Source organism: Cyprinodon tularosa, unplaced genomic scaffold (assembly GCF_016077235.1).
Source record: "Cyprinodon tularosa strain WSP-4 unplaced genomic scaffold, ASM1607723v1 ctg282, whole genome shotgun sequence".
Taxonomy (NCBI): domain Eukaryota; kingdom Metazoa; phylum Chordata; class Actinopteri; order Cyprinodontiformes; family Cyprinodontidae; genus Cyprinodon; species Cyprinodon tularosa.
Genome location: NW_024038988.1, coordinates 31,827 through 49,522, shown reverse-complemented (window position 1 = coordinate 49,522; position 17,696 = coordinate 31,827). Strand labels below are relative to the sequence as shown.

The 17,696-nt window shown below is 39.2% G+C and overlaps 1 protein-coding gene across 3 annotated transcripts in view; it reads right to left on the bottom strand.

Moving 5' to 3' along the window:
* Positions 1 to 17,696, bottom strand: part of pik3cb (phosphatidylinositol-4,5-bisphosphate 3-kinase, catalytic subunit beta) — a 60,170-nt gene that overhangs the window by 34,751 nt on the left and 7,723 nt on the right. For all 3 annotated transcript variants that reach the window (XM_038290496.1, XM_038290497.1, XM_038290498.1), the window contains exons 3-6: positions 15,584 to 15,812; positions 14,638 to 14,867; positions 8,118 to 8,300; positions 3,999 to 4,166 (exon numbers count right to left, since the gene is read on the bottom strand). In XM_038290496.1, the coding sequence (XP_038146424.1) occupies positions 3,999 to 4,166; positions 8,118 to 8,300; positions 14,638 to 14,867; positions 15,584 to 15,812 (810 nt within the window). The remainder of the gene's footprint in view (positions 1 to 3,998; positions 4,167 to 8,117; positions 8,301 to 14,637; positions 14,868 to 15,583; positions 15,813 to 17,696) is intronic.

The window sequence follows — 17,696 nt, the reverse complement described above, 5'->3', positions numbered from 1 at the left end:
GTTCAGCATGGGGGTGAGTAGAAAATGAAGGCTAATCATGTTTTGGGTGTACTATTCCTTTAAAGTTCAGTTCACACTAGGGGTGTAAATCACATCCATCATTTGATTCAGTATCGATTTCCTGACCCAACGATTTGATTCGATTAATTGGTTCTTTTTTTGTTTTTTTCTTCACCTTACAGGCTAGACCAGGGGTCGGCAACCTGCGGCTCTGGAGCCGCATGCGGCTCTTTAGCTCCCCCTTGTGGCTCCCTGGAGCTTTTTCAAAAATTTATGAAAAGCAATTTTTTCTTTTTTTAATGTGGTGTGCAGCTGGCAAACAAAAATTAATATTTTCCAATGCTTTAAACATTTGTATTATAAATTTAAAAAATAATTTGCGTCAAAGCCATAGAGATCAGTGATCATAACTACCAGCATGGAGCGGTGCCAGGCAAACAAAGCTGCAGGTGTGTCTCGGAATATGAATGCCAAAGAGAAAATAAGGAAGATAGGCCGACTCATCTGCTTTCATTATCAATGCTGAACGATTGCCTGCATTTTCGCTTTGTAATGAGAGGGTGTAATAAAAAAAGAAAAATTTGGAAAGGCATTTCCAGGGAAGGCTAAATCTGCAGCCGACCACCGAGCTGGGAGGGAGAGATAAAGTGCGATTGCAGGATAAATTAGAGAAGCGCAAAGATAGATTTAAGAAGTGAATTGCATTTCCAAACTCCACTCCTGCTGCTAGTTTTGTTGCAAGGATGGAAAACCATCCACAGATCAAACAGGCAGCGCTTTGATGCAGGTATCTGAACTTTCTTCCATTTTTTCCCCAAATCCTAAAAATATTAATCAGACCAAGGAACGATGGTGACGGAGGATGTGGGATTTCGGGGTTAGAGAGCTCTGCTCTGATGTCACTTCCTGCTTGGTTCCTCATGAGTCAATCAACTCCTCCTAACAGAAACACGTCCACCATAGAAAGATTCCTTTATTGTTTTGTATAATTTCATCATTGCAAGAAAACTTAAACCGTGCAGTGAAGGTTGTGAAGCGGGATTGGAGCGTTCACTGTTCCTCCGTCAGCGCAGGCTACTATGTGACATTTGCTTCGGGATAAACATTTAATCGTAAATGCTTATTATATATTTAAGCCCATATAGTCCTTTTCTATAGCGGGATAATACACTTAGAGCCCGTGTTGCTATACGAGGCTTATATAAGGCTTTTACATTTTTGCGGCTCCAGACAGATATTTTTTTTTTTTGGTCCAATATGGCTCTTTGAGCAGTTTGGGTTGCAGAACCCTGTGCTAGACAATGTTTCAAATTTGAAATAATCAATAAAAGCTGTAATATTGCTATGCATATTTTTTTTTTTAGAACCAATAGCAAATAACAGAAGTAGAAAAGTTGCACTCCACCTATTCCTATTAAAACCGCATTCACTGAAAAATAATAATACCCCTGCGTTATAGATTCTGCAAGGCTTTGCATCAAAAAATACTGCACTAAATCAGTGCAATGAGTGCAATGCAATACCTCGGCTCCAGACGTCCCGCCCCCTCCACAGACGCTCCGCTGCTCCTCTCCCAGATTGTAGCTGACCGCAGACAGTGCCGCAGACAGGAGGCCGGCTTGTTTTGTTTTTATGACTGAAATTGCGGAAAACAACTCGTGAAGTTTGACCCGCTAGAAGAGCGAGGTGCACGAGAACGCTGGGACCCTTTTTCCACCTGGATCTCCGCTCTTTTTGGCCCTCATGTCCCTCCGTCGTCAGACTAAACTCGCCCCCACTTCCTCGCCGCCTCGGCCGTATCTAGACCCACAGCGTGTAGCCCAGACCACGCTTCAATATTGAGCATAATTCAAAAAATGTCTGTGTCAAGCTCACTGCAACACACTGCTGTAAGAGTATAACCAGGAAGCGAGGTAGGAGGGCAAAATAGGTTTAGCGCCACCGCAGCACAGGAGGGAGAATTACGCCCAGGAGCAAATGGATAAAAATAGACCGGAGGAAAAAAAACAGAACATGAATCGATACTTTTGCGGACGTATCATCGGATCGTCGGCTGTTGGATCGATGCATCGATACAAAACGATTATTATTTACACCCTAGTTCACGCGGACGAAAATGAACTAGCTCACGTTCATAGTTCAGTTTTTCAAAAAATGAACCAAGTTGTCAAACCTAACCTGCCTAACCTAACCTAACTATAGATCGATCTGGATCCAAAACTATTTCTTCTGTTCCTCATTGAGTAGCAGATATTTCCCAAGATAGCTCAGATGCTTTAACTCCATGTGTGGCTTTAAATGTGACTGACGTACGGACTTGTTTGTTAAGTCATGGTGGGAACAGTTCGCACTAAAACGAGTTTTTCTTCTGTCCCAGTCTTTGCTCTGCTAAGCTGGCATCAGAAATACCAGCAGATGAGTCTGAATGGAGCAGACTAGTACTAGCAGTAGATGGGCTGCTCTGTCAGGCTGTTTACCGTAATAAGTGCCGTAAAACTTGGCGTCTTTTAATTAAATAGTGTCGTTATCAATCGAATGCCAACCCGAGCTTTGTGTGTCAATCATTCTCAGAGTGAGCGTCGCTCTGGTTCACGTTCACTACTTCAGTTCACTAAACCTAAATTTCAGTTCAACGTTCACTAAAAATACTGAGCATATTTAGTGAAGAACGTTCATTGACAGCAAGCAGCGTACAGCGGCGGCAGAGCCTCGCCATTTCTAAGCCAGACTAAATCGGTGTGGTGAGGGTCAGACTGATCAATCACAGCGCGATGATCGGAGTGCTCATCATTGGCAGAATTACCCATAATGCATCAGCAGGTTTTTGTCATAACTGTAAAGATTAGCATTGAGAGTAGCGATGGACCAACACAGCCTTTTTTAAAGGATGATATGGATATTATTTTGAACTAATCTTTGCTGCCAGTTTTTCTTATTGTGTCATTTCTATGAATATAAAGCATTGATTCAAAGAAAACTAAAATTTAATTGGAAATCAAACAATAATGATGAAAACCACATGGAAGGAGGAGCAATTATTGCGCCACACATGATGTTAAACTGACATTATTTAAGTTGTTACTGAAAATGATCTAAAATAAAAAATTTTATTAGACCCTTTATGACTAAAACATAATTTAATTAACTTGTAAATATGCGTATAAATAGACTGCACCTCACTGTCATCACTATGTTCGAGATCAGTAAATGTTTTCAGATGGTTAGTCCTTTTTGATTAATTGTTTAATTCAACTATTAATTTAAAACTTTGTATATTTCATAACTGGACTTCTAGTTGAATTTAAAGTTCTGACAGCAGCAAAGTTTCCAAATTTGTGATTTTAGATCATAAAACTATAAATGTAGTTACTTTGAGTTTACAGTGACTGAATTACTAACTCAGTATCTTTTTGAGAAGAATCTAGTAACTGTAACTAATTACTACTTTTAAGTAACATTCCCAACACCGGTGAAGACGGTGGCCTCAAGAAGAGATGTTTAAATATTTGAATTATTATGTGAGCTGAAAATGTCTTTAACATTTCAACAGCTGGCTGCTATAAGTGTTTTTCTTTAAAAATAAATTACTGAATCAATAAAAAGACCTCCAGCTCCTTTCCAGACTGATTTGCTGTGAATACGCTATAACTCTGGGTTCATTTTTGCAAAAAAACATCGAAATTAAAGCAGAAATTTAACTTGAAACTGATTCAAGCTTTGAAATAAAAGAATATAATGAAATATAAAAAATTTGAGCCAACAAAACAAGCTACTGATCTGTATTCTACAAATAGCATTAGCTACGCCTTAACCCCGACAGCAACCCTATTCCTGCACCCAACCATAACCTAAACCTCAACTCATTTCACACCTAAACTGTAACCTAACTAACCTTACAAAGGAAGTGAGGACCAGAAAAATAACCTCACTAAATATACGTGAATAAAGTGAAATGGGAAACATGGTTCCACACACAGACAGGCTTCAGGGGGACTAACCGTGGGGTTCCTTCTTTTGGGAGGTAGCGGTAACGGTGGGTTGGAGGACTTGCGGCTAACCACAGCTCCGATGGCAGACATTTCCTTGTCAAACATGGCCTTGATGGTGCTGGAGTGGACCAGGGTTAGGTGAGGAGTTTCTTTGGCTTGAAGGCATGTGCGGATGTACTGTAAGGAAGACAGCAAGGAAAAAGCCTTTTTAAAATCAGCTATTTAAACCTCAACTAAAGAGAATAAATAAACTGAACCAATAAATAATCAGTCAATAAAATATTAAATAAAAACAACAATAAAACGACTTGAAATAAAAAAAGAAGAAGCGTTTTTACAGGAGAGGATTTGATCATAGCTACAAGTTTAACTCCTCCTGGCCACTAAGTGGTGCCATCATCTACTCCATACTGTTTGCTAAGTCTGCTAATGCTAACCTTTCACCTCTCAGCTAGTTGCTGCCACTGTTACTACCGGATTTGTCCCGTAAAAACGATCCGTTCTGCGGATGCTATATCGGCTCATTTGCGCATCCAGATATACATCCGAGTCACACTCGATTTTATTTTGTTAAAAATACCTAAACTACATTTTTTCCTCACCAAAAATGGTAAACTACTAAAACAAGCTTCATACAGGAATGAGTAATGCTAATTTAATGCTTTTTAATGCTCTTAGAAATTATTTTAATGCCATCAACAAGTACTTATAACGCTCATAAAACACGGCATAATCCTTTGTTATTTTATCGTCCTGAATTCCTTCTTTTCCAGCCACTTTTGTTTTTTGAAATTTGCATTTTCCCATTTCTCTAGAGGTTTCTCTGCCTCAAGCTTCTTTTCGGAACACACGGCTTTACGATCAACCTTGAAGCAATTCCGCGCTAACACAAAGAACCTGTTATATTTAATATATCTGGTGAAATTGTTCTTATAAATGTATTTCTCTTTTTATAATAAAAAATAAAAGCGATAATCATATTTAATGACTTTTAATGCCAATTAAGGCATTAATAAAAAAATAAATAAAAAAATGTAATGACTTGTAATGATTTTTAAAGACCCCCGGAAACCCTGTAAAATATGTGTTAAAGGTTATTAATGTATTTCCTGAGAAAATAAATGCCTTAAAATCCTTTCTATTTTATCAGTCTGTGCCCGATCTGCACTGGAAATGGGTTCCTGCGCTACGTCTGGGAGCTAACTTTTTCGGATTTAGATTTAAACATAAATCTAGTCTTTTTGAGTTTTAGGTTTTCCTTTCGCGTTAACATTATGGTATATGGTGCGTAATCTAAAGAAAGAAACAACTAAAAGAGTTTCAGTCTGGCTTTAGAGCTCATCATAGCACTGAAACAGCTCTGGTGAAAGTCACTAATGATATTCTCATGGCCTCAGATAATGGACTTGTATCTGTGCTCGTCCTGTTGGATCTTAGTGCTGCATTTGATACAGTTGACCATAATATTCTTTTAGAAAGACTTGAATATTTTGCTGGAATTAAAGGAACAGCACTAGACTGGTTTAAATCTTATCTATCTGATCGAATTCAGTTTGTTCATGTTAATGATAGATCTTCAACACGCTCAAAGGTTACCTGTGGAGTACCACAGGGATCAGTGCTAGGACCAATTCTCTTTACTTTATACATGCTCCCAATTGGTAGAATTATTAGACAGCATGGGATTAATTTCCACTGTTATGCTGATGATACCCAGCTATATCTGTCTATAAATCCAGATGAAGCTAACCCATTACATAGATTACAGGCATGTCTTGAAGACATAAAAACCTGGATGACTCTTAACTTTCTGCTTCTGAATGCAGACAAAACAGAAGTTATAGTCTTTGGACCAGAGTCTCTGAAAAAGAAACTGATTAGCCAGTCACTTCATTTGGATGGGATTAAACTGATTTCAGATAATAAAGTAAAAAATCTTGGTGTTATTTTTGATCAGGACCTGTCATTTAAATCCCACATCAAAGAGGTTTCTAGAATTTCCTTCTTTCATCTGAGGAACATTACAAAAATTAGAAATATCCTGTCCAGGGGTGATGCTGAGAAACTAGTCCATGCATTTGTTACTTCAAGGCTGGACTATTGTAATTCTTTACTATCAGGAAGTCCACAAACTGTAGTTAAAAGCCTTCAGCTGATCCAAAATGCTGCAGCCAGAGTTCTAATGAAAATTAAAAAGAGAGATCATATCTCTCCTATCCTGGCTTCTCTTCATTGGCTTCCTGTTAAATCAAGAATAGAATTTAAAATCCTCCTTCTCACATATAAAGCCTTAAACGGCCAAGCTCCATCTGATATCAGAGATCTGATTGTTCCTTATGTTCCTAACAGAGCACTTCGCTCTCAATCTGCAGGTTTACTAGTGGTTCCTAGAATTTCTAAAAGTAGAATGGGAGGCAGATCTTTTAGTTCTCAGGCTCCTCTCCTGTGGAACCAACTACCAGTTTTAGTCCGTGAGGCAGACACCCTGTCTACTTTTAAGGCTAGGCTTAAAACTTTCCTTTTTGATAAAGCTTATAGTTAGGGTGGCTCAGGTTATCCTGAGCTATCTCTATAGTTATGCTGCTATAGGCTTAGACTGCTGGAGGACATAGGGACCCCCATTTCATCATTCTGCTTCATTCTCTCTCTGTTCTCCTATTCTGCAGAATCTGTTAGTTCAATCTCTAACCTTCTGCTCTCTCTGCTTTTCCTCAGAGTAGCTTTGCCTCGTCTGTTCCTGTTTGGCTGTGACGTCATCCTGGAAAGAAACATCAGCTGTGCTGCTTCTATCAACACCCTTATTTATAGATGTTGGAGATCGGCCGGTTTTCCAGTGTGGTCCTGTTTCTCTGACCGTGACTGAGTGGATGTGCTCTCTTCGTCCTCTGGCATGGGAGCTGCCTTGGAGCTCGTCTGCCTGGCTGTGTGTTTCCTGGACGGGGCCGCCTTTTACAGCTGCTTTTTGTATCTCTGCTTCTGTCTCCTTGAACCCCAGTCGGCCTCAGCAGATGGCCGCTCACACTGAGCCTGGTTCTGCTGGAGGTTTCTTCCTGTTAAAAGGGAGTTTTTCCTCTCCACTGTCGCTACAAGCATGCTTAGTGTGGGGGATTGTATTTGAATCAATGAGTCAATGCAATCAACTGGTTTTCCTTAGATAGAAAACTTTGTATCAATTTGACTGTATGATCTGGTTGAACTGTAAAGTGCCTTGAGATGACATGTGTTGTGTGAATTTGGCGCTATATAAATAAACTGAATTGAATTGAATTAAAATGCAGACAAATCAGAAAGAGAAGTCAGAAAGCTTTTTTTGAAGACGCATACTAGCATTCTTTAGTGAGTTAAGGATAGAAATAAGCAATTTTACTACCATTATTACATGATTTATGGAAACCTGGATATATATCTGTTGACGCACGGGCAGAACGAATCGTGCTTACGACACGGATCGGGAAGCAACAGCCACATATGCTTGATTCCAATAGGACTGAAAAAACTAAAAATCCTGAATTTAACCAACCTATTTTTTTTTGCTGTAATCTCATTTGACAGAATTGAAGCAACACTGTCACTCTTAGCCACCAGGGGCGCTAGAGACACTGTACTGTAGCTAGGACAGCCTGAATGGAGCATCATATCAACGAGAAAAATCATTTAATAAATCTCAAAAGAAGCCTGGTTTTAAACTTACAGTATTGCTTTAAACACAGATAAACTGTTTTTCCTGCTGCTTTGACTTTCTTCCGATATTTTCTAGCTTCAAAAATACATAATTTAAACCAAAAAACAAAATTATTATTGTTTTTTTTTACTCTCTTAAAAGATGAGCAGTTTAAAGATTATTTCATCTTCCATCCCCGCTTTCACAACTTCAAAACCACCAAGCAACACCCTGACTGACAGGTTTGTTATAATAATCAACAAAAGCTAAAACATTTTAAGACTGGACATGAGTCCTGACAATAAAGCATTAAATACTCATATAATACAACTATGGATGATACAGAAATAGAACTGTCTATATATCACATAAGTCACATCTAATCAGTCCCTGCTCTGTTATTCAGACCTGAGAGGTTAGTTGGCCTGCAGCTATAGTTACGTAAATAAAGGTGAATCTCCATTGACCTTGTATTGAATCAGAGGATGGTCTCCACAGAGGAACTCCAGGCAATGGCTGACTCGGAGCACATACTGGCCCCTCCAGGCCTCCTCCTCGGGCGCGTGGGTGATGAGCCACTTCTTCACTGCCATCTCCATCAGCTCAGAGGGCGTGCAAGACGACAACGACACCTTCAGACTGGTCGAATCCTGTGAAGCAGCAGACGCCAAGAGGAGGCGATGAAATTGAGGAGCAAAGCAAAGTTCATACAATCCAGAAAAAACCCTTTAAAACAACAATTACCCATAAAAAACAGCCTAAAATAGCAAAAAAGCATGCTTTATTTCTTAAGATAATTAAAATAAATTTGTTGTAGGTTGAAGCAAAGAAGTATTTGATCAATTTTGTTTTAACAGTTTAAAAGGCAGATTAGCTCCAGAGAAAACATCTTCAGCAGCTCTTTCAACACAAAGCTGCAGTAAACAGAGACTGCGCTTCACTGCACTCTTAAAAGCTTAAAGTCTTTCTATTGAGAAGCCAGCGGAAGTTTTCTCCATCTGTATGGATTCAAGAGACGCTTAGCTCTGCCAAAGAAAGCTGCTATACCGGTTATCACATCTACAGGAAATACAAACTGAGCTTTTAGTGCATTTTTGAGGTTGGTGAGGTTCTAGAAACTATAGGAGAGTTGCCCATCTATGATATGTTTAAGAACCACAGGAAGTTCTTAGAAATAAATCAATCAATACAGTAAAGTATCCAAGCTAGAGTTCCAGTAGAGAACAATCTGTAATAATAATTCAACTTTATTAATCTCACACTGGAGAAATTCACCTCTGCATTTGATCAGGGGTGGATTTAGGAAAATTTGGGCCCTGGGCAAAGACAGGCAGGGGGCCCTCTGAATACAGAAGACAACACGTAAAACAGACACATTATACAGATAGAGAATTTTGAATAGAATAAACATCCATTATGTGTTCTACACTTTGTCCCTCTCTTCTAGTTTTCCTCTCTATGTTTTGTACTCAGCTGACTTTTCATGCTGTCTCTAAAGGAATGAAAGATTTTTTCCAAGCACTAAGCTCACTTAGCTGATTGCTCCTTCCTGTGTTTCCAAAAAGGCCAAAGTAAATAACCCAGTCCTTCTTTTCACTGTAGACAAGCCATGATCTGCTTATCTGTTCTCCATTTTTCATTTGGATGAAATAATAGCTGCATGAATCATGACAGCAGACAAGATAGAGGAGAGCAGGAGGCGGGGTTACCAATCTACTCGCTCTGGAGAGCAGAGTTCGCTGCTTTTAGATGTTGTCGCCAAAGTCTCCAGTAGCAGAAACAAGTCTCTAGATTTAGAAATCAAAGTGCTAGAGGGGTCTGAAAAGTGGCTAAATATAGCGACTAAAGCGCTAAGTTGGCAACACTGCTCTTCGCATTGTTTTTTTCAAATGGTTTGCTGCTGTCTGTTTGGACCTTTCTGAACATGTGCAGCAAATGGACTGATCCAATATGGTGGACACTGAAGGGGGGGCTGAGACACACTTAATATTATCAGCGTTCTGATGGCATTTTAGTGAAGGTTTTTATCAAAAACATAATTAACATGCAGAAGTAAGGAATAGTTGTATTAACCAAACATGTAAACAGAGTTTTATGGGGCCCCCAGAAAAATTGGGGGCCTAGGCAACTGCCTACTATTGCCTAATGTTAAATCCACTCTTGCATTTGACCCATTGGGGAGCAGTGTGGGGTTAAGGGTCTTGCTCAGGGACCCAGAGTGCAGGCTGTGGGGGATTAAATCGGGTACTTGCAACCTTCTCAGAGCACAAGCGCACTGCTCTAACCAGAAGGCCAACACTCCCCCAGCTGTGAAGCTCAGAAAGGTTTGCAGACTTAGTCACAAAAATGCTGCAAAAGCAGTCGAACAGATGCCAAAATATCAGCTGGGTTGGTGCAACCTGATGTGTCACAATGTTGAAATGACGACGCACCGGTTCTCACATAAAAGCACGTCCCGGACGCACAACTTGAAACTGCAGTTGTCCATAGAGAAGGGAATGATGGCTCCTTAACTAATATACTGCCGATTTGCATACTGCCACATTTTTGGACATGTCTGAATAAAAACACCCAACTACTTCCTGGTCCGCCCAAACTCATAAAACTACTTCCTGGTTTCCTCTGAGCCCAAAGCCTTTTTTTTCTCTATACATTTAATTTATAACAAGGCAGGCTAATGCTAGCGTACTTCCTTCCTAGCAAGGCAGGCTAATATTAGCGTCCTTCCTTCTTAGCAAGGCAGGCTGATGTTGGCATCCTTCCTTCCTAGCAAGGCAGGCTGATGTTGGCATCCTTCCTTCCTAGCAAGGCAGGCTGATGTTGGCATCCTTCCTTCCTAGCAAGGCAGGCTGATGTTGGCATCCTTCCTTCCTAACAAGGCAGGCTGAAGTTGGCATCCTGCCTTCCTAGCAAGGCAGGCTGATGTTGGCATCCTGCCTTCCTAGCAAGGCAGGCTGATGTTGGCATCCTGCCTTCCTAGCAAGGCAGGCTAATGTTAGCGTCCTTCCTTCCTAGCAAGGCAGGCTAATGTTAGCGTCCTTCCTTCCTAGCAAGGCAGGCTAATGTTAGCGTCCTTCCTTCCTAGCAAGGCAGGCTAATGTTAGCATCCTTCCTTCCTAGCAAGGCAGGCTAATGTTAACATCCTTCCTTCCTAGCAAGGCAGGCTAATGTTAACGTCCTTCCTTCCTAGCAAGGCAGGCTAATGTTAGCATACTTCCTTTCTAGCAAGGCAGGCTAATGTTAGCATACTTCCTTTCTAGCAAGGCAGGCTAATGTTAGCATACTTCCTTTCTAGCAAGGCAGGCTAATGTTAGCATCCTTCCTTCTTAGCAAGGCAGGCTAATGTTAACGTTCTTTCTTCATAGCAAGGCAGGCTAATGTTAGCATACTTCCTTTCTAGCAAGGCAGGCTAATGTTAGCATACTTCCTTTCTAGCAAGGCAGGCTAATGTTAGCATACTTCCTTTCTAGCAAGGCAGGCTAATGTTAGCATCCTTCCTTCTTAGCAAGGCAGGCTAATGTTAACGTTCTTTCTTCATAGCAAGGCAGGCTAATTTTAGCGTCCTTCCTTCCTAGCAAGGCAGGCTAATGTTAGCGTCCTTCCTTCCTAGCAAGGCAGGCTAATGTTAGCGTCCTTCCTTCCTAGCAAGGCAGGCTAATGTTAGCATCTTTCCTTCCTAGCAAGGCAGGCTAATGTTAACATCCTTCCTTCCTAGCAAGGCAGGCTAATGTTAACGTCCTTCCTTCCTAGCAAGGCAGGCTAATGTTAGCATACTTCCTTTCTAGCAAGGCAGGCTAATGTTAGCATCCTTCCTTCCAGGATTGATGTTATTCAAGAAAGAGGAGTATAAACGCAGTTATTGGACTTTTCTGGTTTGAACTTAGAACAAAAAAATGCCTGTTTGAGATAATCCATGTTTCTACATTAAGACACTTTTAAAATAATCTTTATTCCGTTTTCGATATAAACCTAATAAATTTGAGTAAAAAACTTGAATGCTTTTCTAAAATGAGATCTATTAAATCATCCACTAATACAGGACGCGCTGAAGCTCATCTCTATTTATAGCCCAGCACTGACCTGATACCAAAGAAGGAATTATAATTTCCTGGAGGTTAAATAGAAATGTCATCCATCAATAATTAACAGAATATGGTCAGATGATGGGTTTTAGCTTCCCGCTGAAAACAGCTGAGAATTAAAAACTGCTCTGAAAAACAACAAGGAAACTGTGAAGCAATCCTGATGGTGAAACAATAGTTTGTTACAGTTGGATCACAGACAGTAAAACAAATTTCCTCTCCGTACAGCAGCTTATTGTGTCCGACCTCCAAAATAAGACTTCCTGCCTACGTCCACCTGAATGCACTGGCACAGATGGCCTCTCTTTCTGTGATGTTAATCAAAGTTGTTACACAGACTGTGCAGGAACAGGACCATCTGTTTTTATTTGAAGATAGCATCGCTTCTGTATGAGCGATGAGAAGACTGCGAGGACACAGACGAGCGTTGGGAGGTGCAGAGGGGTTGGTTTTAATCAGCGATCTGTTCCCAGGAGCTGAAAGGCTAATATAAGAGAGAGTCACAGAGACTGGCATAATTTCACTGATGGTTTTGACCCACTTAGTGCCGTCACATGTCTTGATCGTTGGGCTCGGTCACGTGACGTGTGTGAAGCTGCCAACTGTGAGCAGAAAACAAGGCTGGAGCTACAGTAACACAAGCGTGCGCTGCAGGGGTCACATGGTACCCTTTCTGTTCACACAAGGTGGTTTTGTCTTATGTATCAGATCAGCAGAAAGTCACATTGCTATTCCAGGTCCTTTCTGCAGACTGAAGAGGAACAAATCAATATGGGGCCCGCCAGGGGTTCGGCTTAAGGATCTATTATTACACCGCTTTGGTTGAACTGGTCGTACATCAGGGGTGCAGAGCATCTTAGTGTCCTAAATGCACAATTTAGGGGAGAACCGGTTTCAGCAAGAGAATGAATTCATCAATCAAAGTACTCCAGATATTTATTGTATGCAACCCTTGCAACAGAGTAGAGTTTAAGTGATTTTTGTTCCATTATTGTTACAAACATTTTAATTAATCACTTTTTATCATGTTTGTTTTCATATTCTATTTTATTAAATTTGATCTTTTTCAAAAACTTACTAATCTGTTTACCTTTAATATCCTTTTTTTTTTTTTAAAGAGACATGAAACATTTTGTTTTTGTCCTTTCAATGTACATTAGAAGACAATGTTATTGTTTAAAGTCATGGATCCTTTCATTGTTTTGCTTATATAAAATGTAAATAAGGCAAATCTTATTTATTTATACATACAATGTATAGTAATTATATTCATTCTTAAAGTCGTAGGGAAATTATATTTAAATGTCAAATTCTTCTGGCTTAAGTATATAAAAGTACTCTATATCAGACTATATTGTCCCAAAAGTCAGGATTTTTTTTTTATAGAAATTTTCTGTACGGCCAAGTGCTGGATGTTAAACTAAATCTCTTAATAGATTCAAAACTAAATTACCTGCACTGAAAAGTTACAGAGTTTTGCTTTAAAAACTATGGAGTGAATTGTGTTCAATTACTGTTGCGAGCAAAGAAAACATTTTTGTAAATGGAAATGTGAATAAAACGCAATCCAGAAATACAACTTAAAAAAAAAAAAATGTCTTAAGAAAAAAACAAAAACAAAAAGGTTTTAGGAAAAACTTTGCTGTTTTCTCAGATTTTCTTTTTTAATTTATATTCAGAAAAAGTTTACTAATTTCATTGTTTTCAAACAGTGTTATACAGATCCCATTCTATTCAGCTCAAGCCCAAAACAAACGGTTAAATGCGGAAAACAATTATATGATTAAAAATAATAAATTCCAAGAAAACTGTAAATTTACACTTAAAAAGACTTTTTTTTTCCAGTTTTATTTCTCAATTGTACTTGCAACAATAATGAAACAAAAATCACTCCATATAAAAGCAGCACTTCACTAATATTTACAGCTTTTTGCCTTTTTAACTATGGGGGATAAAAAGTGCCAAAATTAAATAAATAAATACAGCATTAAATAAATAATTAAATGTGTCAATAATAAATTAAATGTGCAATTAAATAAATAAATGTGTCATTCATTAATTAAAACCACGTCACTAATATAAGGTGCCACAATTAAATAAATACAGCGATAAACAAATAATTAAATGTGTAATTCATTAAATAAATAAGGAATTAAATATATAAATGTGTCATTAATTTAATAAAATGCGTCTTCATTTTATTAAGAAAATATATATAATTATTTCAGTGTGCATTTAATTATTTCATGGTCCTGTGTCGCAGTGCATCGAAACCATTAAAAGAATCTGTCAAACTCACCCATCAAAGTTAGGGGGCGGGGTTAACGCGAATCGAGCCTCTGTAATCGATTTGCTTTGCCTTAATGTGCAGGGTGACCAATCAGGTGTTAGAGAACCGCCCCCTAACTTTGATGGGTGAGTTTGACAGATTCTTTTAATGGTTTCGATGCACTGCGACACAGGACCATGAAATAATTAAATGCACACTGAAATAATTATATATATTTTTTTTTATAAAATGAAGACATATTTTATTAAATTAATGACACATTTATATATTTAATTCCTTATTTATTTAATGAATTACACATTTAATTAATTGTTTATCGCTGTATTTATTTATTTAATTGTGGCACTTTATATTAGTGACGTGGTTTTAATTAATGAATGACACATTTATTTATTTAATTCCACATTGAATTAATTATTGACACATTTAATTATTTATTTAATGCTGTATTTATTTATTTAATTTTGGCACTTTTTATCCTCCATATTTAACACAATAATTGAGTTAAATGGATTAATTTTTGTGTTTGTAGAACAACAAAGAAAAGGAAAATTTTAAGGAGACTTTTAGGGAGGCAATGTCTCCTCTGTGTCGCATGAGGCTGCAGATTCTCACCTGAGACTGGTCAAAGTGGATGATGACTTTAAGGTCGGCTGGCCGGTCATTGAGGCCGTCTGTGAGAGTGGTCAAAGGTGCCGGCTCCAGCTGCGGGGAGAAGCAGGCCTGCAGCCACTCGGTGCACGTCATCATCTGCACCCGCTGCATCTTCTCCTCGCTCAAACGGAACATCTTACTGCGGAAGTCCTTCACTTCCTGGTCGTTGATGTTCTCCAGCTCATGGAGTCCTAGCAGAAGACAAAGAATAATATTTTGAAGACGACTGGGAAACCGTCGGACCAGCTGATCGTTTCATTCCCTCCGTTTCTTTCCCAGCTTTTCTGGAGAAAAAGGTTGCAGCACAAAAGGCCCCTTGATAAAAACACGCTGTGATTTACAGCCTCTCAGCATTTTATGACCCTCAGCATTCAGACAAGATCTCTGGTCATTATTAGCTTTTAAAGTGTAGGCCGGTTGTGTGACTGCAATGATGGGGGTGGGGGGGTGGCACAGTGAGTGTGTGCTGGTGTGCAGTGCAGGATAAACGGCCATCCATGCATGCCTGTGGTGTTCCACTTTACTTCAACAAAAGGCTTTAAAAGATCAAGTCAGACCACAGCGGAGCCAGGAAGGCAGAACCATCAATATCCTCTCAGGTCTCCATCTTTTAGACCCACAGCTCCTCTTTCTCATCATATTTCCTCGCATAGAGGTTAGTTAGGATCATCCCGGTTCTACAGCTATATCTTCAGGATGTGAGCAATGATTAGAAAGGCTAAAAAGAGTCTAACTTATTGCTGGACTCTTATCTTTTCTCTCTTATGTCACATTTGATTCAAGCCTTCGACCTTTTGCAGGACTTTTATCCTGTAAACCATCTTGTCCTCTAATAGTTAACCTGTGGGATTTATCTGTGGGGTTTTCTTAGAAAACGTCGTGCAGAGACTCAGGAGCGCTGCCTTACCTTTCCCAATGAGAACTCCTATCTTGGAGTCCAGCAGGCGCTCGGCTCGTCCGCAGTTGCGCGTCACCAGCTTCAGGACGGGCAGAAAGGGCCGGACGTCGCACAGCCGGCGGGTTTCATCCTCCAGCTCTTCGTGCACAGCTGCCTGGTTGACGCATTCGAACATGTGGCTCTCCATTTCGCCAAGAGACGGGAACAGAGGGAAGTTCTGAGCCTGCTTCCATAAGAGCTGAGGAGGAGGAGGAGAAGGAGGAGGAGAAAGACTTTTACAAAGGTTCTCCATGAGCTTTTCAACACAGCAAACCCTTTACTGCACTCAGCCATTTCTCAATATGTGTACTCGTGCGTTCTCATACGCTCGTGAAACGTCATCAGCCTCAGCACTAGTACTGTTCCGATTCACTGGAACAAGAACGCAGAGAACGGACAAAGTCCCCGGATGTTGTTCACGCCCCTCCTTTTTTACCCAGCATGCATCAGAGCAGACTTGTCTGTTCTTGAGATTGACAGCTATCCCAGCATGCACTGCAGCAGCAGCTTCCAGGTTAGCGCTCACAGAGTTAGCGCTCACAGAGCTCAGAGTATTAAGTTAAAAGTTCTCGTTTCTGTTGCCGTTGTTCAATAAAAGTATGTTTTAAGATCATTTGAGGCGAGATTATACTCTAAGCATCACTATATGACCCATTTACTGATTTAGTAAGTAATTCAAAAAATAGTTCAGATGTTGAGAGGACTGCGACAACCAGCGGACCTCCGAGGCTAACGGCAGCCAGGGCTAACGTTAGCCCGTCTGCAGCAGCCCTCTATCTCCATAGCCATGTGTGAAAACTGCTTTTTTTGTTTTATTTGTGTTTATACAACTGTGTTCATTATTTTCCCCCACTTAATGAATGAAGTCAGAATTTATTGTTATCTAGAGACTATTAATAACAGGAGGCTAAATGCAGCTCCAGATGAGCAGAGCCTGTGGTGATGTCATCAGTATGCTTCCATATTGACCCATATTTATGCTGTGTGCTCCAGTTCTCCCGGATTTCACATTTTCCTGTGTTCTTCTCAAAAACATACTTGGCGAGGACACGAGTCCGTGCTCGTGTTCTTTTAAACTGAAAAACAGCCCAAGTTAAAGAGGAACAGGTTCTGTTACATAAAGTATAATTGGTTTTAGTTAAATGGAAGGAGGATATAGTCCATTTGAGGCTTTTAAACTCATTCACTATCTGTTTAATATTAGAAAATAAAGCTACTTAGATTATTTTTAAAAGGCAGGAATTGAAGCAGGAGTTTAACTTATTTTTTGAGTTTTCTTCCTCCTTAAAGGTGTCCGCCTATTTGGCCTGACCAAAAGGCAATTTAATGTTTTTCATTTGGTCCAGTTCGTATTCAGGTTGTACTTTTTATTAGTGAACCGTCACTGATTTCAGAAATGTCTACGGCAGCATTAACTTGGTTTTATAGACATTTATTTTTTTTCCTAATTATTTTTCTTTTTTCACTTTTTATATTTTCAATTTTTACCTTTTTATAATTAAACGTTTTAAGCAGATTCTGTGTTTAAATTTTTTATGAAAATTTTCTGTTTTTCAGATTTTTATAAATAATTTTTCTTCAAATTTTATTTTTTTTTTTACATAAAATTAGAATGGAGTCGTCACTAGAGGAAAGCCTATCCCCAGAAGTGAAAAGCATGAATGAAAATTGTAAAAGTCCATCTGAAAAACATTAAAGAAAAAATGTTCAACAAATTAAGAAAAAACAAAAAAACTTTAAACTTAACTTTAAACTTCAAAAATTTGTTTGAAACTGACCAAATTTACTTTCAAAACCTTATATTGATAAAAAATTTTCAAAGTTTTTTTTGTAGATCACCTTTTTTTTTTTTTCCATTTTCAAAACCTGTTATCTGCTACCAAGAATAATGGAACAAAGTTCCCTCCATATGGACATAAATCCAATGGTCCAACGTTGCATAAAACGGGAATCAGTTTAACATCAGCTCTGACTGACAGGGAGCTTCAGCAGAAACTGTTTCTGATCTCATCTTTCATCTGGAGATACAGAGAAGCACATGAACCTTCTTCTGTTCCTCAATCAGGAGCCAACGTGGGTAAAA